Below are 24150 nucleotides of genomic sequence, written 5' to 3'. Positions count from 1 at the left end.
GGCAAGCGGGGGCCACTCCTCATCTTCATCGCGGTGCGCGGGCCTCTCACTGTCGCGGCCTCTCTTGTTGCGGAGCACAGGCTCCAGACACGCAGGCTCAGTAATTGTGGCTCACGGGCCTAGCTGCTCCGCGGCATGCGGGATCTTCCCAGACCGGGGCTCGAACCCGTGTCCCCTGCACTGGCAGGCGGACTCCCAACCACTGCGCCACCAGGGAAGCCCCACCACCACTTTATAATTCTCATTTTACATCCTAGTATCAAGGGCTGCTTATAATTCTCATCTACACACAATGCTATTCGACTTTTCCACGTCCGTACGGGTGTTACCTTCCTTGCCTGGAATGCACTTACTCCACTTTGATTACTCCTGCTCACCTTCCTTACTCAGCCCAGATGTCACCTTCTCTATGATACCTTCTTTGTGGTACTTAGACTAGTTAATCCTCTATTCTGTATTTCTTAAGCAAATTCTGCTTCCCTCTTTACATCATTTTCAAACTGGATTTTAATGGTCTATATCCTTATCTGCATCCCCTACTGAATCATTAGTTTCTCAAGGACATAACCATCTCTCAATCACCTTTGCATTCCTAGCATCTAACACAATGCCTGACAGAGTAGGCACTCAGTAAATGAGTGTCAATCTGCAGTAAATGATGGGGAGTGTTACAAATGAAGATGGAAGTAAGTATTAGGGCCATCCTCTGAAGACAGCCTTGAACTAAGGAGTTTGGACTTTATCCTAGAGACAAGTGTGAGGCCAGTGAAGTTTTTCAAACAGAAGAATGAAATGATTTTCCTCTGGCTACATGCATACATATGAGGGTGTGTGTATATGTGGGAGGGGAAAGAAAGTGGGAGGGGAGAAGGGAGAATAAATACCAAACCTGAAAAGGTCTCCACATTGATATTATGTGAGATTTAACCTTTCATTAAGATCTCCAGCACTTTTCCAAAGAGCCTATAGCTGTTTGCAGCCCATCTCATTGACTCTGATTCAAAGTAACTTGGCACTTGGGCACTGCTAGCTAAGCCAGAAGACTGCTCTGATGGCTTCAGCTATTCCAAAGCCTGCCACAGAGATGCTTGGGGCTGGCTTCAGAGGATACTGTAAGTCTTTCTTCTACCCACCCGACTTACAGTTACCCCACTTCAGCCTATAACGTGACAGCTCAGGTCACTTTGGGTCAGTGCCCCCATTGTGATAATGGCAACTAACACATACATGTTTCCTGTGTGCCAGGAACTCTTTGAAGCATCTTACAAATGTTAATTCATTTAATCCCAACACAGCTCTATAAGATTGTTAGCACAGTTAGAAATCTTAGAATTGAATAATTGTTTAGAAAAACAACTAGGAGTGGCAATCAACTGACATTAACGTCTATATTCTATTTAGCCATTTACTTTTATATATTCATAGAAAGATGTCTGAAGTGAACATTACCTTAAGAAAAAATGTTTATGGGTGGTGAGATTGCGGGTTACTTTTTTGCGCACACACATACACACACACGTATGTGCGTATAATATTGAATTATATTAAGAGTATGTATTTTCATCAATATATCCATTAAAATAAATTTTAAGCTAGCCATACTTTTAATAGTCATCATAAATTGGCAGGAACCAGGAACCGGGAATTAAGAAGAGAAAGAAAGAAAACCAGGCATGAAAACCAGGAAGAAAAGAAGGAAAGAAGATTTTAAATGGAGGATGAGGGTAGCACCTAACAATATTCCTAATTCAAATTATTTTCATTAAGTACAGCAAGTAGTTATTCTTTCTCTAACAATCTTCAGGTATCCATGTTAGCAGTGAATAGGATAAACAGGACCCCTGCCCTCAAAGTGATTATCATCCTAAATATTGACAAGTAATAATAAGATGCTGAGCGTTAACAGAGAAGACCAGAATGGTGTAGGAGCCGGTATCAGTGGAAGCTACTCAGATGAGGTTTAAAGTTGCCTCTTCAAGGAACTGTATACATGCAAGAATTAAAGTAAAGATGGAAGTTGGCCAGATTCAAATGAAAGAGAAGAGTGTCTTGGACACAGAATACAGAAACTGAGGAGGAACTGGGAGCACGGGGGCATGGGGGGAGGGACTGAGACAGGCAAGCCAAGCAAAGGCCAACTCTTGCAGGGCTTCGTAAGCCATGGTAACTATTTTAAAGTTTATTCTAAGGGAAATTAAAAGCCATTATTTATTCATTCAGCTATCTATCTAGTCATTCACTCAACAAACATATAACTAGCACTTCCTCTGTTCCCGGCAATGTTCTAAGTGCTGAAAATATTTCTCTGACCAATACATAAAATTCTCTGCCCTTATAATGTTTACATTCTAGAGAACAGTTTTAAACAGGGCAATTATTATCTCCAGGAATATCCAACAATTGAATAAGAAAGGAAATGCAATCATGATGGACTGCTTTATAAATATTATGCACACAGTCAAAATGCAAAGTGTAAATATTGTTTAAAAACATGAGTAGAAAGGATACTGATTTCATAATGATGGTTTCATCTGGAGAGAGATGGGAGGGAGTCAGGTAGGATTTACAAGAGAGGTTTCAATTATATCTGCAAGCTGTGTGTATATGCAATTTGAAACAAATATGACAAAATATCAACATTTGTTAAATCTGGATTTTTACGTTTGTTCTGCACTTCCCTGCATATTTAAAATTTTTATAATTTAAAATACTTCATATGATCTGAGCTATTCAAATACTGAATACTAGAAGATAAAATTTTTAAATAAAGACTAAATTGGGGACTTTAAAAGAAGGAAGAGAGAAAACCACAGGAAGGAAATTTTGCAAGTCACAATGTGAATCTGTTGGTGGTTTGAACTGTGATGATGTAGTGGGAATAAAGGGCAATGAAGAGATCAGAAATTTAAATCAACAGGAGGAGGGCATTGTTTCGCTGAGAGAAGAACTGCAATGTGGTCTGGTTTGAAAGAGGAAGGAGGAAAAAATAGTGGAAGGCAACAATTTGGCTAGGCACTCAGATAATTCCCTACAAGATTCTGCCAAGACAACTTTTTCACTGCACACCGTTCCCCACCAGATATGTGCAAAAACTGTCCTAGAAAGAATCTTTGTTTTCTCTCAAAGAATTTGGGATGGGTTATAAGTAGCAGATCTTTAGCTGCCCAGTCCAAAGCTAAAGCCATGGAAACCCTTTCAGGTGGGTTTGCCAACTCTGGCAACCTTCCAACAAACCCAAGTAAAAGGAAAAAGAAAAAACAACACGGCTTTCAAAAAGTAACTCAGTGGGAAGCTTTATGACAGAAAGTTAGAATGATTTCCTGCTTCTCACGCGCAAAGAAATGTATCTTATTTATTTTAAGTGCAAAGCTGTAAAATGGAAGGAGGGCAGTGCCTATCAACCTTTGAATGTCAATAGGAACATTCTCTAGGAAGTTCCTTTCGTTCCCTAAGTTACCTAATTGCTTGGGAGGTTGGAACCTTTGTATCTTCACTTCAGGGGCAAAAAGAGAACAGAGTCAAACAAAAGGGAGTTGGTGGGAAGCTGGGAGGGAGTGGAGGATGAGCTCCAAGGAGGCAGAACCACTGACAAGTTTTACAACTCCAGCATTTGAGTTACTCTCTTCCTATAAATACTTCCTTTATTTGTGTTCCTCAGTTTGTCCCGCTTTTCTTGGGACTTTTTTTTACCTTTTAATAAATAAGTAAATAAAAACGTGGGGAGAAGCGCTTTTCATCACCAATATTTTTTTAACATCTTTATTGGAGTATAATTGCTTTACAATGGTGTGTTAGTTTCTGCTGTATAACAAAGTGAATCAGCTATACATATACATATGTCCCCATATCTCTTCCCTCCTGCGTCTCCCTCCCTCCCACCCTCCCCATCCCACCCCTCTAGGTGGTCACAAAGCACCGAGCTGATCTCCCTGTGCTGTGTCATCACCAGTATTTTTAACTATCTTATGCATTGTCCTTTTGAATCCTATGAGGTAGACTTTATTATTTTACAGCTGAATTAATTAAGACCCAGGAAGATTCTATAAGTTGCTCAAGGTCACAAAACTAGTGGAAAATCAAACCCAGGCACTGTGATTCCACCATTTTCTGCTACACCACATGCCTTTCTTCACAATCACGTCTTGGAGCCCCATATTTCCAGGAAATTACAGAAAGAGAAAAAATTCAGCTTTCAAGCTGGTCACATGTTAATTATCTCCAGGTTGCTATGATAGTTTTCATTTCAAATGTGTGTAAAATGTGCTGCCCATTTGATTACTACAATTCAATTTGGATGAGGAAAGGGTAAAAAAACCCTTTCCATTTATTATGTGTTTCTGATTCTTTAGGGGAAATCTGTTACGAATTTAGATGAGAAATATGTGTTTTTTATTATTACAATTTTAATAAATAGTTCCTGTTAATATTTTTAAAGGAACAGGTTTTCATAATGGCAACCTCTAATTTCTTGGCTTATCTAGGTTACATAATAATCTGAATAGGAACACATGCTCTACAAGGTGGTTATCCTATCACTCATTCGTTCAGCAGAAGTTGTTTTTTAATCAAGTTTCTACACTGTTTTCAACACTGTGCTAGGTTCTATTGATAAAGATACAAATGGAAGGTGTCTGACCTTCCATTTCCATGCCATCAAATGTCCACAGTAGAAGAAGGCTGACTTACATAATTGCATTAAAAGTATAACATATGATACATACGATAACTGAATTGTGCATTGGTGGCACGCAAGATAGAAGTACTCATTAGCAAATAGCTCCAACTTGGTTCAAACAAAGCACTGGGCACCGGACACATAGTGATCATGCAGCCACAATTCCTACCCTCGAGTATCCCAGGGCCTGGCAGACACACACACAAATAAAGAGCAATTTCAATACATTAAGTATGCCAGGCATATAGTAGAAACTGATTTAATGTTTGTCCAATAAATAATGAGAGAGAGGAGGAATAAGGGAAAGAATGAATGAATGAACAGACCAAGAAAGGGAAGGAATGAAGGTGCAAGAAAATAAAGTGCTAGCCTGAGAGTAAAAACTAATTACACTGAGGAGAGAAAATTAACCAGGTCTTGGAAGTTCAGTGGTACCTTCTGGGAGGAAATGGAAATAATGCATGTGAAAATGAGAAGTTAACCAGGTAAAAGGGAGAAGAATTTTCAAGGAGAAAGAAAAACCCTAACGAATATATCTAAGGAATGTGTATTCAAAAATATTTTTCCCGGGCTTCCCTGGTGGCGCAGTGGTTGAGAGTCCGCCTGCCAGTGCAGGGGACACGGGTTCGAGCCCTGGTCCGGGAAGATCCCACATGCCGTGGAGCAGCTAAGCCCGTGCACCACAACTACTGAGCCTGCGCTCTAGAGCCCGAAAACCACAACTACTGAGCCCGTGTGCCACAACTACTGAAGCCTGCACGCCTAGAGCCCATGCTCCGCAACAAGAGAAGCCGCCGCAATGAGAAGCCCACGCACCACAACGAAGAGTAGCCCCCGCTCGCCGCAACTAGAGAAAGCAGCAACGAAGACCCAACGCAGCCAAAAATAAATTTAAAAAAAAAAAAAAAAATATTTTTCCCAACATAACCAAGCTGTTTTGAGTCAAGTGAATCACTATTTCACATTCACTTTTCCTATCAAAGCCTATTTATGGAAACCATCCTTTTCTACAGACCAAGCATCATAATGGTGACCAGCTGTAAAAGGAAGTGACTACTTTGCTTAACGATAGAATCCCCCCCCCGAAGGTCCCTAAGCACGTTCTAGATTTACCTTACATTCGTTACATAGACTCACCAATACTATCTAAGGAAGGTGAAATTTATGACAAATGTAGTATTAAAAAATACAGCTGAAATTTTTGGCTGAATGTGAGACATGTCCGGAACAATTCATCTTTATTATCTTCCAATAACATAGTGGTTTAAATCTCAAAAGGGTTGGAATTAGACACATCCATGTTGAAATCCACACTCCACCAATGACTCACTGTGTGACTTTAAGCAAAAATAAATTTCCTTCTCCGAGCTTCAACTTCCTCTTACATAAAAATGGAGGTAACAGTAGTAACTAGGTTCACAGAATTATTGGAGAGGTTAAATAGCACACAAATAGTTTGGTACCTGTTAACAGTTCAGTTATATTAATGATTATCACTCCACTGTTAATTAAGTTTAAAAAATATAGTGATGAGAAATGAATATAGAGATTAATTGATTGATTTAAAGATAAATGAGAAAATTTGGAGAAAGTTCCAACCTCTATTGAAAGTCTTCCCCATTTGAAAGTAAGATCCTCTAAGTCAATGATTGTCTAGCCCAGTAAATGGCACAGAATAGGCAATGAATTTGCATTTGTTGAACTAGCTTACTATTATAAACATCTCTTTTAATGTCACTTACATTACCTTCTTAGCTTTCTGATTCCAAATGAATGGGTTACACAAGGTTAACGTGATTTGGAAACTCCAGAAAGATAGTCATGAGCCACAACAATACTAAAAGGCATCTGGCATGTTTCTTTTTTTTTTTTTTTTTTTTTTTTTTTGATTTCTTGTTGTTTCCCATTTATTTCTTTTGGGTTCTAGAGTGCTGATAAATTCAACTACAGTGCCCACTCTTTACTGTTTTTCTTTAGATTAATATATTTTGCTGCTATTTTGTTATCAATGCCGGCATGACAAGAAGTACAATATCACTGCTTGTACATTAACAACTGGACACATGAACTAACCACGTTTGTTATTTTCTGTTAATGTTGGTTGTTTCCAGTTTGCCGAAGGACATTAAAAACATATTATGTGAACACTAAAATTAACATATTTCAATACAGTTACCTGTTTTTGTCTTCCATTCTAAATTGAAATCTATTACTAAGACTGATGTTTTATTCCTCTTATGCTTGAAATTGAATTCTTTTTCTTTTCCTGCCATCTTTTTTTTAATCACTCTCCCTGATCAAAAGTTTTTCTGGTTTCAGTGGATAATAATGGCATCATTATCCACTTTTTCTGTTTTCCTCAATGACAAGAAAAAAAATTAACCTTCTCAGAGGGAATCTAGCATCTATTGCCCTCAGTGTTTTTACATTTATATCTAACTCTGTGTTTGAAATAAAAGTAAGAATAGAGTTTTGGAGTGTCCCAGGGCTCAGTCTTCACCCTCTTTTCTATCTACATTTGCTTCACTGGTGATCCTACCCAGTCTCTTGTTCTCAGTTACACACTGAAGATTTCTGAATTTAAATATGTAGCCCAGACTTCTCATCCAATCTCCAGACTTGAATATTCAACTGCCTACTTGACATATTTATTTAAATGTGTGATAGATATATCAAATTCTACATTTCCAAAACTGAAATCCAGGTCTTTACCTTCCTGATCCCCAAGGCTGCCTATCCTTAGCATTCTATATTTCACCTGACGGCAAATCCATTCTTTCAGTAGCTCAGGCCAACAACTTTGGAATCATCTTTTGCGTTTTCTCATATCCTTTGGTCAATGGGTCAGGAAATTCCATTGACTCTTCCTTCGAATACAGAAGTCTACCACTTCCCATTACCTCCACTGTAAGATCCTGGTCCTGGCAATCATTGTTAATCACCTTACTAGTGAAATAACCTCCTAATTCATCTTCCTAATCCCCCCCCCCCCCCCCCCGCCTCTACCTACAGCCACTTGTCAATAGCCCGGGCAGAGATACCGTTTTAAAAAGTAAGCCAGATCACGTTATTCCATTGTCTAAGAACCTACAATAGTTTCCTCTCATTCAAAGTCAAATTTATGTTGTATATGACCTAGCCCTTTGTTATGTATCTGGACTATTTTCCTCTTTATTACATCTCCCTCTATCCCCCAACACATTGGTCCTTTTGTTCTTCTGTTAAGATATCTGGAAGGCTGTTCTCCTAGGGTCACTGCCCTAGCTGTTCTCTCTGCCTGAAATGCTCCACCGCAGATACACATACTGCTGCTATCCTTGCCTCCTTCAAGTCCTTGCTCAAATGTCTACCTTGACCAATGTGTTTAGTACTACAAACTGTCCCCCTTTACCCTCTCTTCTACCTCTTACTTTCCCCACTTCATATATAACCTTTTATTCCATTATATTGTTAATGTATTAACTTATTTTTGCTGATCATATATTGTCAGTCTCCCCAGTTGGAACACAAGCTAAAGGGTAGGGGGTTTCTGCTTGTTTTGTCCACTTGGGAATAACAAGCTCCTAGAACACAGCAGACACTCAATAAATATCTGAGTCACAAAATCAGAAAGGACATTTGGATGGAAGATCAACCACAGGATGAAAATGCTTTTTACTATACAGATTATTTGCAAAAAAAAAAAAAAATGACTGACTAAAACCAGAGGAAAGGGAGCCTGAAAAGAGTCTAGCAAACCAGGAAATTAATTGAAATTAATTGTAAAACACTCATTATAGCTCAAATCATGTGTGTAAAATTCCCTTGATCCTCTATTGGTTTTAAAGTGATGACTTTAATGTTTTATTCTAGTAAAGTACAAAAATAGTTTTAAGCATTTTATTTTCTCAGTCCTGAAAAATTGCTTCACTGCCATTTTTCAGGTAATCAGTCTTTAATTCCTCATACGCAAATTCTTCTACAAGGGTTTCTCCAGATTAAAACCCTCATTATAGGGAAGGGAGTTCTGTATTTCTATTTTATGTATAGAAAAATGGAGACACAACTAAAACATGCAAGGACAGTTCAAATGTAAAGAGATCCTTGGTAACAGTCATCCACGGGCAGAAAGCAGGCTGAAGAAGCTACCTGGTTGTAAAATGTGCCCTCTCTCATAAAGATGGAAAAAAGACTCAGATGGAAGGATCCCCATCCAATGAAAATATCTCTGAATGCTCATTGTTACTAAATAAATTCCAAAAAAGTAAAAAAAAAATGGAGACACAAATAACTAGAGGAAGCGTCTCGTATTCACCAGAAATATTTGTGTGCAAGCTGAAAATGAAGTGCATGTCTCCTGATTCAATTGTTCTCTCCTCCATTAACGTAATCATTCATTCATTCAACCTGTTGAACTGCGTGTTGTGTACTGGCTACTGGCTTGGCACAGCAGAGCAAAAGGCAAACAGTCCCCTGCGCTCAATTTGCTCTCCGTCTACTACATGAAACAGACAAGCAAGCTCACTCTGAGCATAACAGTTGTGCTATTATGTGCAAGCGCTGTGATAGACACCGGCACAGGGAACTGCTTGACCACATGGGAGGAACCTGTCACTCCAGGAATCAGAAAAGCCATCCTCAAAGAAGAGCTGGAAAATGAACGAGGAATGAGTTAGCTAGTGAGGGGAGAGGGGAAAGGTAAAAATGGAGCAAAGTATTCCAGTCAGCACATTTTATTTAAAAATTCATGTGCTGTGTTTTTCCTCTCTTATTCATCTGCAGTATGACCGGAAGTCATATTTTTCCAAAGCTGGTCCCTACAAATGTGCATCTGTGATAATCCTTCCCCTCAGCACTCTGCAGAACTATTAAATCATTCTTTATGCCTAATTATGAAATTAATCTTTGCATACAATTTCAAATTCCCCTATAAAATATAACCAATAAAAAAATATAAAAGCTAAATAAAAACTATAGCCCTGAGTTGTCAGCTCTTTGAGGGAATTTTATTAAGGGAATCTAAAACAAAAAAATATGCAATAAACCTTGAAGGGCGTGAAATAGGCTGGGTCCAATGATAAATGGGTGGCTGTGAGTCCTCTATGTGGCAATGTTAGGAATGTCCTACGATCAATCCTTGTTCTCGTGTGCTGTGGGTACTTGGTGCCCATTCAGGAAAAAAAAGTTCCACACTAGAAAACTTTAGGGACACAAAAGTAAAAATTTACCAATCAGTGTCTGGCTAGCAACCCTCAGGACAGGTAAGCCAGGATGAGAACCTTGCTGAAGAATTTGAACCAATGAGATTTCTCAGAAGGGAGCATGGATCTATGTCAAATATTTATGTCAAATGTCAAATACTTATGACCACTAGCCCCTCCTTGCACATGGCAGACATTGCTAATTATTCATGATTCTCCTTCCTACTAAGTAACCTCAAGGCCCCTTTGAAAGGAACACTTTGATCAGTTTGTCTCTCCTGATGTAACATAAGTCAATCAGGTAATCAATCAATCAAAATGTTCACAGGGTTTTAATCTCAGCCCCAAAATGTCAGATTAAACCTCATATCCTTCCTCTGTAAAACAGAGTTAATAATACCTACCTCACTTGTTTATTATGAAGATTACCTAAAATATCTAGGATAACACCTGACATTTAGTAGGCATTCAATAAATGTTAGTTTCTGCCCTTTTTTTAATGCTGGCATAAACAGGAATAAAGTGGCTTCCCATTGAGGCAGTTTCCATAAAACCTACCAAACATTTTGGATAGAGACTAAATTTTCATTTGAGGGAGGAATCATGGTTATGTTTTATTTCATGCCAAGGTAATGGTAAAATCAATCAACTCTAGAAAATGCCTTTTTGGGAATGCCTTTTTTTGTTTTTTTTTTTGAGAGAGAACAACTCCAAATTATCTTTTATTTATACAAAAAGGGCATATTTAGCAAAAGACACACTGAGAAAAGAGTCACCATGGCCCAGGAGACAGGGCAGGGAGGCGACAGGCCTTCTGAGGCCCTGCTGGGGAGAAGGGGTCCGGGAAAAGTGGTGAGAAGTCCTGGCTAAGTGCTGAGTGGTGGGGGCCACAGAAAGGAGAAAGCTCCAGTTGGATCAACACTGTTGGCAGGTCATGGGTGGGATTCACAGTGACCTCGCTGCTAACTCTTTTGGGGGTTTCCAGTTAGTGCTGCCGACTGGAGTGAGAGCTGCCCACTGGTTCCTGGAGGGCACCCACCAAAGGACACCAAAGGACAAAGGCTTCCCTGGTGGTGCAGTGGTTAAGAATCCGCCTGCCAATGCAGGGGACACGGGGTTCGAGGCCTGGTCCGGGAAGATCCCACATGCTGCGGAGCAACTGAGCCCACGTGCCACAACTACTGAAGCCTTTTTGGGAACAGTGTATCTGAACTTTATACTAAACGACACTTGTTAAAGAATGACTTCTGTTACTGCCTCCCTCTTTCTTCTGCTCATAATTCCCAGATCCAATGAATTACTCAAAATTAGATTAATCAGTCAATCACAAACACTGATCACTGCCAAATTAGTACCTGGAATATTTCTAATGTGAGACATGTCACACCCCTAGGCAGAAGGAAGCCTTTGAGGTGCTTACTTAGTTTTTCCCTCTCTGGTTCAGAATCCTGACTCTAAACTTCAGGTGTAATGTACTGAATTTAGATTTCTATCTATAACAGTACGTAACAGTTCTGCAACTTGGACTTCCTAAAGGCAACAAAAAGGTTTGCTGAGAATGACTTGATCCAGCCACCAGAATGAGAATTTGATTATACTTTGATTATATAGTAGATATATTAATTTGTAAATTGCTGTACTAACCACATGAGTGAGGCACCGTGCTCAGTACCATGGTTCCATTCGTGAGCAAAAGAGGCAAAGTCTCTGACATCAGGGTGCTTTAGTGAAGTAGGGAGGATAGACCTAAACAATATGACGTCTCTCTCAACCTCTCTCTCTCTCTCTCACACATGCACATATACACACACAAAATAGATTAAAATTATAGTAAGTGCTACAAAGAAAAATAAGGTACCTAAATATAACACGCACACACACACATCACTTCCAGTTCTTCTGAAATATGGAAGTAATGAAAAACTTTAGCTTAGGCTAAGTGAAGAGAAAATATTAAATGGGCAGGGTTATGAACAAGGCAGAAAGAATTCTGAGTCTGCATCACTCTGCTATCTCTAACCAACACCCTAGAGATCCAAATCCAGACACGTAAAGAAGGGAGGAGAGGCAGACAAATGGTCTACTGATGGAACAGATTGCAAGCAGGCGTGATGTTGTTAGTCCCCAGTCAACACCGTGTACTCTGGGCAGATCTATTGTTCATGTATGAGAGGAGAGTTCCACAACAGCCCCGAATGAGTTTCATATACCTGAAATGGCCTGACCAGCAGCGGACAACACATACATCTGACTCTCAAAGATTCTCAGCAGCAACTTCCCTTCCTCCAAAATTATACAGGAAATATGGAGCTTGTTAAGGAGTTCCTGCCTAGTCAACTTACAGAACATCAGGCAACTGTCCCAGGATCTCTGACTCCTCATTCCTTCTGCCTGAACAGACACTTGGAAGAGGGTTTGAGAATGCAACAGTCTAGGAACTATTAACTACAGGAATATTACTCCTGCAAGACTAATACCCAAACAGTAAGCATGAGTACCAGTTATTGCTAAGCAGTCATATCATTTTTAGGTGTCCAGGAAATCAGTGAGCCATCCATCTCCCATTAGATGTATGGGAAGCACAGTAGTGGAATCATAGGATAGTGTGGATAATAGTTTTGGCGGCTCTCCTTCCCTTTAAAAAAAATTGTTGTATTTTCTGCTGGAGAGGGTGCGGAGAAAAGGGAACCCTCCTACACTGTTGGTGAGAATGTAAACTGGTGCAGCCACTATGGAGAACAATATGGAGGTTCCTTAAAAAACTAAAAATAGAACTATCATATGATGCAGCAATCCCACTCCTGGGCATACATCCAGAGAAAACTCTAATTCAAAAAGATACATGCACCCCAGTGTTCACAGCAGCACTATTTACAATAGCCAAGACATGGAAGTAACCTAGATGTCCATCAACAGATGAATAGATAAAAGAAGATGTGATATATATATACACACATATGTGTATGTGTGTGTGTGTGTGTGTGTGTGTGTGTGTGTGTAATGGAGTATTACTCAGCCATTAAAAAGAATAAAATAATGCCATTTGCAGCAACACTGATGGACCTAGAGATTATCATACTAAGTGAAGTAAGTCAAACAGAGAAAAACAAATATACGACATCACTTATATGGAATCTAAAAAACGATACAAATGAACTTATTTACAAAACAGAAACAGACTCGCAGACAAACTTATAGCTACCAAAGGGGGAAGGGGGTGGGGGAGGGATAAATTAGGAGTTTGGGATTAGCAGATACAAACTACTATATATGAAATAGATAAACAAGAAGGTCCTACATATAGCACAGGGAACTACAGTCAATACCTTGTAATAAACTGTAATGGAAAAGAAAAAAACTGTTGTCTTCAATACATGTCACCTCAAGCTATGAAAGGATGAATTATACTGGAGAATCACAGAATACGGATCAAGCATGAAAGGGGAGGAAAGTGAGAAGTGGATAGCCACCTAAATAGATGTCATCAGAAAACAGGTCTTGATTTTATAATTTATGCCTCATATGCATTTCTGGAAAGGAATGTAATAATATTGTGCATCTTCTAAGAAACTCTAATATGCTTGTTAGGAGGGAACTTCACCAATATGATCAAGATCCTTTAATCTAAAATATAAAAAGCATACACCAAACTGATTATATTAAAAGTATAAAATATATATTCTACAGATTGTTAGTTAACTTCTACATACCCTTCCAGTGATAACTTACCAGTACACTGAGTACCTCCAATACTGAGTACTTACCATTACACTAAGAATGAAACAGGGATAAAAAAGAAAACCATTAATGCAGAAAAGGCCCTAATTCACAGAAGAAAATAAGGAAGAGATTTAGGAAGAATAACAATGTATTCAGATGTTTGTAAACCAATGCAAAGTAGGCATAGTAATTAATGAGAATCTAAACTTATATCATAATAAGGTTAGCAGTATCTCAATATTCTGAGATTTGATAGAACTTGTTCATGATACCACCCCCTGTTCAGAGGAAACAGAACTAAAAGTAGTAAAGGGGGAAAATATAAGAGAGTGATATGCCACAAGGAGAGATATCTGGAAAACTGAAGCTCAAAGCTTTGTGCAAGCTCTTTGGGTAAGGATTTTTTAAAAAAAAAGAAAGAAAGAAAGAAAAACTGAAGTGACATGGTTAGAGGAGGATACGGTGGGCCATCCAATTAACCACTTTCCTTTGGCTTCTGACACACTTCCTTCCTTCTAGCTGATCTAGCTTATGTCTTCCCTGACATAGCCTCTTCCTCTGCCCTTCCTTAAGTTCGGTGTCATACCAGACTTCCAGGCTCTGCTCTCATCTATATCCATGAATTTCCTTATTGATTACATTTACTTCCATGTCTCTTATTTCCACCTATAAACAGATGACTCCTAAAGCTATAACTTCTACCCTGATATCTCTTCTAAGCTTCTGCTCCCATCTGCTCTACTCGTCATAAACATTTCAAACACAACATGTCCAAACTGGAACTAGATATCATTCCTATAAAATGTGACGCTTTTCTTCCCACAGCCTGCATCTTAGTTAACAGCACTGCCATCAGCTTGGTTAGAAGCCTCTCTCCTGACTCTGCTGTCTGTCTACCTCATCATTTCTTTCAGTCCTAGCTCTGAAATGTCTTTACCAGCTGAATGTTCTCAGGACCGTGGCTTTTAATTATTGCCCTAACATCCCTTGCCTGTCCTATTGTGATAGCCTACTAACCATTTTATTCACCTCCAGTCTCTACCTGCCATCCAGACCTCCTGTCTTTCCAGTCTATCTTCCCCCACTATTAATCCTGGCCTTGAGACAACATAGCTCATGGAAAGCCTTAGGTAGGGTTAGGGTGATTGCATCTAGTAATTATCATATAAGACATTCACACACTGGATGAGGAGTCAGCCTGATAATCTCTAAGGTTGGGCTGCCAACCAAGGACCAGTTGTATAGTCATTGAGCTTGCTGATTCAAAACAAAATTCTTTTGTCCCACCCCAAATGTACTGATTCGAAATCTCCTGAGTTTAGACTCCTGAATTGTATTTTTGTAGACTCTCCAAGTGATTGTGATGCACATCCACTCTTGGAAACTCTAAGATCTTATCCAATTTATAAGATTCAGTGATTATAACACTATAATCAGAATCCAATATTTTCTATTCCAAGAGTTTCAAAAGTATTTTGTGCAATGGCAGCATCATTAAACTGAAGTCTTTGCAGTGGTTCACGTTAAATGAAAAAAACATTCATTTGAATATATAAATTCTGACAACTTTGAGAAAATAATCACAACACGTTAGAGACATCCCTTATACACATTTCTTCCAACACATGTATCTAATGGAGATCTCTTAAGTTTCACACATGATGTTAACAGGTTGCACATGAAGAGTTCAAGAATATATTTGACATAAAAACAGTGGTGAATGTTATCATAGAGAAAACATTCAGTAATTAGGGTGCTAATGACGTTTAGATAAAAGCAGTTAAGATTTAGCAGAACAACAGGGGGGAAAAAAAGGAGTAGAGTGAAAGCCCTTAAATATTTATATATTTTTTCAGGTGATTCTCTTTAGCTGTTGAAAGGATTCCTGCTTCATGTACCACATAACATCTTTCCTATATCAGTAAATTACTATGGACATTTAGTAGCTCATGACCTAGCAGGGGAAACAGACCCCTACAGAATTAACTGCAGTAGATAATGAATTTCATTGTCATATCAGTGTTATAAATAAGCTGTTATGGAAGAATAAAGATAGGAATGATTAGTCCCTATTTTCTTGTCGTAAAATAGTCTCTGTGAAGAACAAATTTGTAAATATGAACCTAAACCCTATGGTATACTAAAGTCTCAGAAGTTGATATCCTACATAATAAGCAGCATATGTGAACACAGGGGCCTAAAAATATAGATACAGGTATATTCATTAGCAATGAGATAGGCATTTATTTATAATCCTATACACTATATAAAATAACTGTCATATTTAGTCTGGGCTATCCACATACACATTTTTTAAAGTTAAAAGCACAGGTTTTTAAACTAAGCATACATTTTCCCACAGAAACTATTCTGTAAAGTGTGCTGAGGATCCTAGGCTAACTCACAAATCCTATTAAACCCCTAATGCATCTTACTATAAACTAATAGTACTATCTGAAACCTAAGATCTTGAAGAAAAAGACTAGCAAGGCAGAAATAAGAGAAAGAAGAAAGAATGTTTTCGTTTCTTTCTACAACAGAGCTGCCCTTAGACATATTTTGAAAGAACCCCATGCTTCTTTGTCATTGTCAGGGAGGAAGAAATTTCCCTCTACCCTTCTAGGTTCTTCTGGCTGACATCAAGAGAATTAAATTGACATGAGACATTAAGAAGAGAAATCAAAGAGTTTAACAACCTGTAGACATGGGAGAGACTCAGGGAAAATGAGTAACTCACCAAAATGGCCAAAGCCCTCATCTTAAGTACCATCCTCAGCTAAAGACAATAGAGGATGTTGAGGGTGGAGAGAGTCAGCTAGGGGAGGAAAAGCACAGTAAGGGTAAAGGTTTTTACGCAGATTCAAGTCTTTGCCTTCTCCACTGACAAGAATTTCTAGAGATTTGGTCATCCTCCTCTTCTGTACAGTGAGGGTGCTACCCTTCCAAATGGAGATTTCCCTTAGGAATGCAAATGTTTCTTACAAAAGCGTGTCTCTCCTAGTGGGGTTTTCAGAGTTTTTCCCCCATCTGCCGTTTCTTAGAAAATAACCAGCTGAAAGTAATTAATATCTCAAAGAGACATATTTGGGGATGGCAAATTCTGCTCCCCTACGCCATCATTACATACTGTTATTGTTGTCTCCCTTACCTCCTAGTAGCCATTGATATTCGAAGCCACTTACTACAATACCCTTGACCAGGAGATACAGGAAGTTACAGCTATATCCATTAGGATTTGGTTTGGCTGCATATATAAGGGAAATAAAAGTTGTTTAAACAAGGTAAATATGATATACACAGTCCAGAGCTAGTCAGTGATTCCACGGTTAACAGGGACTCAGGCTCCCTGCATTTTTCTCTTCCAAATCCCAGAACATGTTTTCTGTCCTTAATGTTACCTTATAGTCCAAGATAACTGCTGGAGCTCTAGCCATCATGTGTATAGTCCAGTCAACAGAAGGAGAAAGCCAGGAAGGGCAAAAAAGGTACTTTCCAAGATGAGTCATTTTCCTTGAAGGAGTTCTCCGCTTACATCTTTCCGGCTAAAACCTATCACATGGCACACCTGACTGCAAAGACTGCTGGCAAATGCAGCGTTTTAGCTGCATCCTTTACCACCCCAAATGAAACGGAGATCTGTTGCTGAGCATAAAGGGGAGAATGGATACTTGCAGGCAGTTAATAATCTCTGCCACATTGCTGAAGTGTCCAAGGCTCCAGATTACTCACTCCTCTCCTACTCACTCAATAAAGCTATCTCAATTCTATTTTTAAAATCTAATTGACAAGAATGATCCTTTCAGAGCAATGGTTCTCAACTCTGGCTGCAAGTTTAGAAGCACTTAGAGTGCCTTTTAAAAATCCTGACGCCCAGGCCAATGAAATCAGAAACTCTGGCACTGAAACCCAGGCCACAGTACTTTTTTTTTTAAATATCTAAGTGATTCCAGTGTGTAGCCAAGTTTGAGAATCACTGCCCTAAAGAAATTTAAAGAGAAGGCACATAACCCAAATGACGCCAAATTGTCATGGTTTTTTGCAGTGGATTCAAGGACCAATGTTGGTCATCCTTGATGCCTCTGTCTTTCACGTATCCCCACATGCATTTAAACAGCCTATACTGCTTCCGATATTTCTCAAATCCCTCTACACCTTTACCTCATCCAAAATCCACACAGCAACCAAAATAATGTTTAAAACACACGCACACAAATCTGACCATGTGATTCCTCTTACTCTACAGAGATCCCTCCAGTGACTTCCCATTGATCTAAGACTCTCTGCCCTGCAAGATCCCCTCCTGCCTACCTTCCAGACTTACCTTAGGCCACTCGTCACATTACCGTATGGAACCTGCTTTCATGCCTCCAATGCCCCCTAGCTCTTTCCTTACAATTAATTTCTAGTTGCCAAACCTACCAAATCCACAAATTCAGCCAAACCACAACACTTGCATTTGCTAATTCCTGTTGAAGGAGATTTTACTGCTCCCACAGACTGAGTCAAGGTCCATGCTCTACTTCTTCATGGTCCTTATCCCACCTGTAAGTCATTCTATAAAAGTCCCCCTTACCCCCACCAATTTTTTTTTTTTTTTTTGGAGGGCAGGGAATATGTTCTTCATCATTTTGTTTTCAGAACCTAGAACAGCTCCTGTCACAGAGTATGTATTTGATAACCTAAAGATAAATATTTTATGACTGGGTATATGAAGAAAGGAGTAGTATGGGATACTGAGATTAGAAGGGTAGACCGGAGACAAACTCTGAAGGATCATAGGCAGCTGCTTCTAACTTAGGCACAAGTGACCCCAGTCAATATTTCTTCCTTCTTTTTCAATATGTGTCTCTGTCTCTGCAGGTTGTGATCTGATCCCAGTACAGTATCTTCGCTGGGGTGACCCTGAGCCCATTGCAGCTGTGGTGTTTGCCTGCCTCGGCCTGCTAGCCACCCTGTTTGTCACCGCAGTCTTCATCATTTACCGTGATACACCAGTCGTCAAGTCCTCCAGCAGGGAACTCTGCTACATTATCCTTGCTGGCATCTGCCTGGGCTACTTATGTACCTTCTGCCTCATTGCAAAGCCCCAACAGATTTACTGCTACCTTCAGAGAATAGGCATCGGTCTCTCCCCAGCCATGAGCTATTCGGCCCTTGTAACCAAGACCAATCGCATTGCAAGGATCCTGGCTGGCAGCAAGAAGAAGATCTGTACCAAAAAGCCCAGATTCATGAGTGCCTGTGCCCAGCTAGTGATTGCTTTCATTCTCATATGCGTCCAGCTGGGCATCATCATCGCCCTCTTCATAATGGAGCCTCCCGACATAATGCACGACTACCCAAGCATTCGAGAAGTCTACCTGATTTGTAACACCACCAACCTGGGAGTGGTCACTCCGCTTGGCTACAATGGATTGCTGATTTTGAGCTGTACCTTCTATGCTTTCAAGACCAGAAATGTGCCAGCCAACTTCAATGAGGCCAAGTATATCGCCTTCACAATGTACACCACCTGCATTATATGGCTGGCCTTTGTGCCCATCTACTTTGGCAGCAACTACAAAATCATCACCATGTGTTTCTCAGTCAGCCTCAGCGCCACAGTGGCGCTCGGCTGCATGTTTGTGCCGAAGGTATACATCATCCTGGCCAAACCAGAGAGAAACGTGCGCAGCGCCTTCACCACGTCCACGGTGGTGCGCATGCACGTGGGGGATGGCAAGTCCTCCTCGGCAGCCAGCAGATCCAGCAGCCTGGTCAACCTGTGGAAGAGGAGGGGCTCCTCTGGGGAAACCCTAAGGTAAGAGTTTTGCAGGTGTTGTGGAGCACTGGGCCCTAGGGCGGGAGCAGCGGCGTTTGTTTCCCAGGCCTTTTAGATGCGAAATACCTGAATAACTGAAACTAGGGGAGGCAGGGTGCTGGGAAAGGGCTTTGGACATTTGCACTGAATGGTTTTTATGGAGTTAATTGGCAATGGGCCTAGTGACTTAACCTAAGGCCAGAAACATAAAAGTTGAGATAGAGAAAAAAAAGCAAAGACTTACAACAAAAGGGAAGTGAGGTCAGAGGGACAGGGAGAGCACAGCTAAATCACTGAGGCAAGGCAAGGACCTCTGGGTCCTGAGGGGACAGAGATACACTGTGGACTAAATTCTAATTCACCCTCATAGAACAGAGACAATTAGTGTTAACACAGATTATGCTGAGAGCAGAGAGCCAAGAGCCTTACACATCTGACTGCACTTACAGGTGCCTGAACCTCTCTCAAGCCCAGAAGAACCCTTGACTGCGCATCCCACAGAGGCACAAGAAATGTAGAATTTATACTTTCATTCTTAATGGGCAACTTGAACTCTTTGGGACATGTCTAAGTAGCTGAAAGGGGCAAAACAACAAAGGGGCTTTGCATACAACCTCCCTAAACAACCAGCCAGTTTCCCACTGTCTCTGTTGTCCATAGTCCCATCCCATCCACCAAGGCCAGTATCCCAGGTAGTAGTTATCGGCCAATTGCCATCTGAAAAGAATCTGAAGCCAACAGCCAATGATATCCCTCCATGTGGAGGACTTTCTTATGTGATAAGTGCCCCCTAAGGCACTTCAAAAGCCAATGAGATCATCTTATCAGTGGCTTGAGAACAAATTTGGAGGTGTTAAAAAGGCTACATAGATTGTTACTGGGAGTAATATTTAAGAAAACACATCAAAAGAGCTAGTCAGAGCATCAGTCTGCAAACTCTACAGAGATTTGAGAATTTTCCTAAAATCTAGACAAATAAGTGGAAGATAAACATTTTTCAAATGGAAGATAAATAGCTAAATACTAATCCTTGAACGATTCTCTTATACCATCATTTAGCCTGCCTGAAAAATCCTACTTTCCTATCAGCCCTGATTCTTCAAAGCCTGAATTATGGGTGATGGTAAAGGTACTGTGTCTGCTGAGGACTAAAAAGGACTCACAGGATACTTGGGAGTTTATCCGCATGGCCCAAATTCATTTGCATTATTAACTTGTATCCTTGCCTCTCTCAATTCTTTTCTGATTCCTATATGCCTCTCATCTCTTTCCACGTACACTGTGCAAGGTATTCAACTAAACTGTAAACCTTGGGAAAAATAACCTCTTCTACTTCCTCAATAAATCCTGGGTATGTCATGGCCTGTACATAGAAGACCTTCCATATATCTAACTGCTGGCATATTTTCCATCTGTCTTCCTGACTTCTAAAACATTCTTTTTCTGCAACTTCTGCAAGATAAGCCTTTTATTTTGTCCAAGAAAATTTATTTTTTCCAAACTTTTATTCTATCAGCCTTTCTTTAAACTCTCTCTTCAAATAAAATCTTCCAGGGCATCCTGATAGATAAAACAAACCGGTTGCTGGAGGGACGGAATTGTGAGACTGTGCCTAAACACCCCAAAAACTCACCAGGGCAGGCTCCTTGGAGAGGACATGGAGCAATGGTGAAGAGCACTGGCCTTGTAGCCAGCGTGTTCTGAGTTTGAACACTGGCACTACCATTTCTTGTCTCTGAGCCTCGGTTCCTTCATCTGCCAAATTGAGATCATATCACCTACCGCATAGGATAGTCAAGAGTGAAAGAAATAGTGTGTGCAAAGGCCGAGCACACAGCAGACACTTTATTGGAGGTAGCAGAGTGCAGAGCCGGGCAGCACTGGGATTAAACATCCCAGTTAGCTGGGCGGCATCACTTACTCGCTGTATAACCACAGGCAAATCACTTAACGTCTCTATGCCTCTATTTCCTCCTCTGATGAATGGAGTTAATGAAATATATATCACATACAGTGGTTGTAAGACTAAATAAGTAAATACATGTAAGTGTATGCCACACAGTAAGTACTTCTTAAGTGTTTGCTATTATTATTAACAAAGTTAACAGCTGTCAGTCTTTTTCCATACCTGAATGTCTCTGTGTCAGGTATGCAATGAGGATGATCTTCATAACAAAGAGAGCATCATATAAGGCAGAACAGACCTATACATACATTGATTGTATACCTGGGCTTTCTAGAGCATCTCCATTTTTACATTGTCTAGCTTCTAGCCAGACAGTACAACATACCCTTTGTCCCAGTCTAAGCAGGATAAGCTTGGGAGTGGAGGCCTTGTCTACCTTGTTCATCACTGTGCCTCCAGGGCCTAGAAGTACTGAGAAGGGTGCTTGACACATAGAAGACACTCAGTAATCATTCACTGATATGTTTGTTGAATGAATGGACTGGAGAATGTAGTAATGTGGTAGCTACTTTTTGCTTGTCTTCAAGTGTGCACGCTACTTCCCCCTAGTGGTTCTACTAACTTTCATAAGATTAAGCCTACAATGATCAGTTGTTTTTTGTTTTAATTAATTTTTAGTGGAGTATAGTTACTTTACAATGTTGTGTTATTTTCTGCTGTACAGCAAAGTGAATCAGTTATACATATACATATATCCACTCCTTTTAGATTTCTTTCCCATTTAGGTCACCACAGAGCACTGAGTAGAGTTCCCTGTGCTATACAGTAGGTTCTCATTAGTTATCTATTTTATACATAGTAGTGTATATATGTCAGTCCCAATCTCCCAATTCATCCCACCCCCCTTCCCCCCTTGGTAACCATAAATTTGTTCTCTACATCTGTAACTCTATTTCTGCTTTGCAAATAAGTTCACCATTTTTCTAGATTCCACATATAAGCGATATTACACGATATTTGTTTTTCTCTTTCTGACTTACATCATTCTGTATGACAATCTCTAGGTCCACCTTCGTCTCTGCAAATGGCACTATTTTGTTCCTTTTTATGGCTGAGTAATACGCCATTGTATATATATGTACCACATCTTCTTTATCCATTCCTCTGCTGATGGACATTCAGGTTGCTTCCATATTCCTAGCTATCATAAGTAGTGCTGCAATGAACATCAGCATGCATGCATGCATCCTTTCAAATTATGGTTTTCTCTGGATATATGCCTAGGAGTGGGATTGCTGGGTCATATGGTAGCTCTATTTTTAGTTTTTTAAGGAACCTCCATACTGTTCTCCACCGTGGCTGTAACAATTTACATTCCCACCAACAGTGTAGGAGGGTTCCCTTTTCTCCACACCCTCCCAGCATTTATTGTTTGTAGATCTTTTGATAATGGCCAATCTGACTGATGTGAGGTGATACCTCATTGTAGTTTTGATTTGCATTTCTCTAATAATTAGTGATGTTGAGCATCTTTTCATGTGTTTGTCGGCCATACGTATGTCTTCTTTGGTGAAATGTGTATTTAGGTCTTCTGCCCATTTTTTGATTGGGTTGTTTGTTTTTATGATATTGAGCTGCATGAGCTGTTTGTATATCTGGGAGATTAATCCCTTCTCAGTTGCTTCGTCTGCAAATATTTTCTCCAATTCTGAGGGTTGTCTTTTGTATGGCAACACAAAAGACCCCAAAGAGCGAAAGCAATCTTGAGAAAGAAGAATAGAGCTGGAGGAATCAGGCTCCCTGACTTCAGACTATGCTACAAAGCTACAGTAATCAAGACAGTATGGCACTGGCACAAAAACAGAAATAGAGATCAATGGAACTGTATAGAAAGTCTAGAGATAAACCCACACACCTATGGCCACCTAATCTATGACAAAGGAGGCAAGAATATACAATGGAGAAAAGACAGTCTCTTCAGTAAGTTGTGATGGGAAAACTGAACAGCTACATGTAAAAGAATGAAATTAGAACACTCCCTAACACCATACACAAAATTAAACTCAAAATGGATTAGAGACCTAAATGTAAGACCAGACACTATAAAACTCTTAGAGGAAAATATAGGCAGAACACTCTTTGACATAAATCACAGCAAGATCTTTTTCAATCCACCACCTAATGAAAATAAAAACAGAAATAAACACATGGGACCTAATTAAACTTACAAGCTTTTGCACAGCAAAGGAAACCATAAACAAAGCCTGCTGTGATCTGTATTACAAATATCCCCTGCACTCCTGTGGTCATCAGTTTCTGCTCAAGATTCCCATCCACTGATCTCATGTTTTGCTATAATTCTAACAGTCCTCTAGTAACATTAGATTACTATTTTCAACTATTTCATTTCTAATTTAGTAAATAAAAGGGCAGCATAAGCAACAAAATTCACTGATAATGCCAATAGAAACAGGAATTCTTAGGATTTGGGGTCCTATTTTAACTTGTTTTCCCTACAGAGTCATGTAGTTGGTTTTTGTTGGTTTTTTTTGGAAGTTCTTAAACAGAGGGCTTTATTTTTATGTTTATTTTTTCATACAGCAGGTTCTTATTAGTTATCTATTTTATACATATCAGTGTATACATGTCAATCCCAATCTCCCAATTCATCACACACACCCCACCACCACTTTCCCCCCTTGGTGTCCATACGTTTGTTCTCTACATCTGTGTCTCTATTTCTGCCCTGCAAACCAGTTCAACTGTACCATTTTTCTAGGTTCCACATATATGAGTTAATATACAATATTTGTTTTTCTCTTTCTGACTTACTTCACTCTGTATGACACTCTCTAGATCCATCCACGTC

General features: G+C 39.7%; 1 protein-coding gene and 1 long non-coding RNA gene across 7 annotated transcripts in view; one reads left to right on the top strand and one right to left on the bottom strand.

The window, feature by feature from the left end:
* Positions 1-24150, top strand: part of GRM5 (glutamate metabotropic receptor 5) — a 539179-nt gene that overhangs the window by 457734 nt on the left and 57295 nt on the right. For 2 of the 3 annotated variants that reach the window (XM_057552875.1, XM_057552874.1), the window contains exon 8: positions 18436-19375. In XM_057552875.1, the coding sequence (XP_057408858.1) occupies positions 18436-19375 (940 nt within the window). Of the gene's footprint in view, positions 1-18435; positions 19376-19824; positions 19907-24150 lie in introns of those variants that run through there. The other variant, XM_007168476.2, reaches the window with a different exon arrangement.
* LOC103017033 (uncharacterized) overlaps positions 1-24150 on the bottom strand; it is a 251473-nt gene that overhangs the window by 174264 nt on the left and 53059 nt on the right. The gene's annotated exons all lie outside the window — the stretch shown is intronic.

The sequence above is a fragment of the Balaenoptera acutorostrata genome, chromosome 9 (assembly GCF_949987535.1).
Source record: "Balaenoptera acutorostrata chromosome 9, mBalAcu1.1, whole genome shotgun sequence".
NCBI classification, from domain to species: Eukaryota; Metazoa; Chordata; class Mammalia; order Artiodactyla; family Balaenopteridae; genus Balaenoptera; species Balaenoptera acutorostrata.
This window is presented reverse-complemented; position numbering and strand designations above follow the sequence as displayed.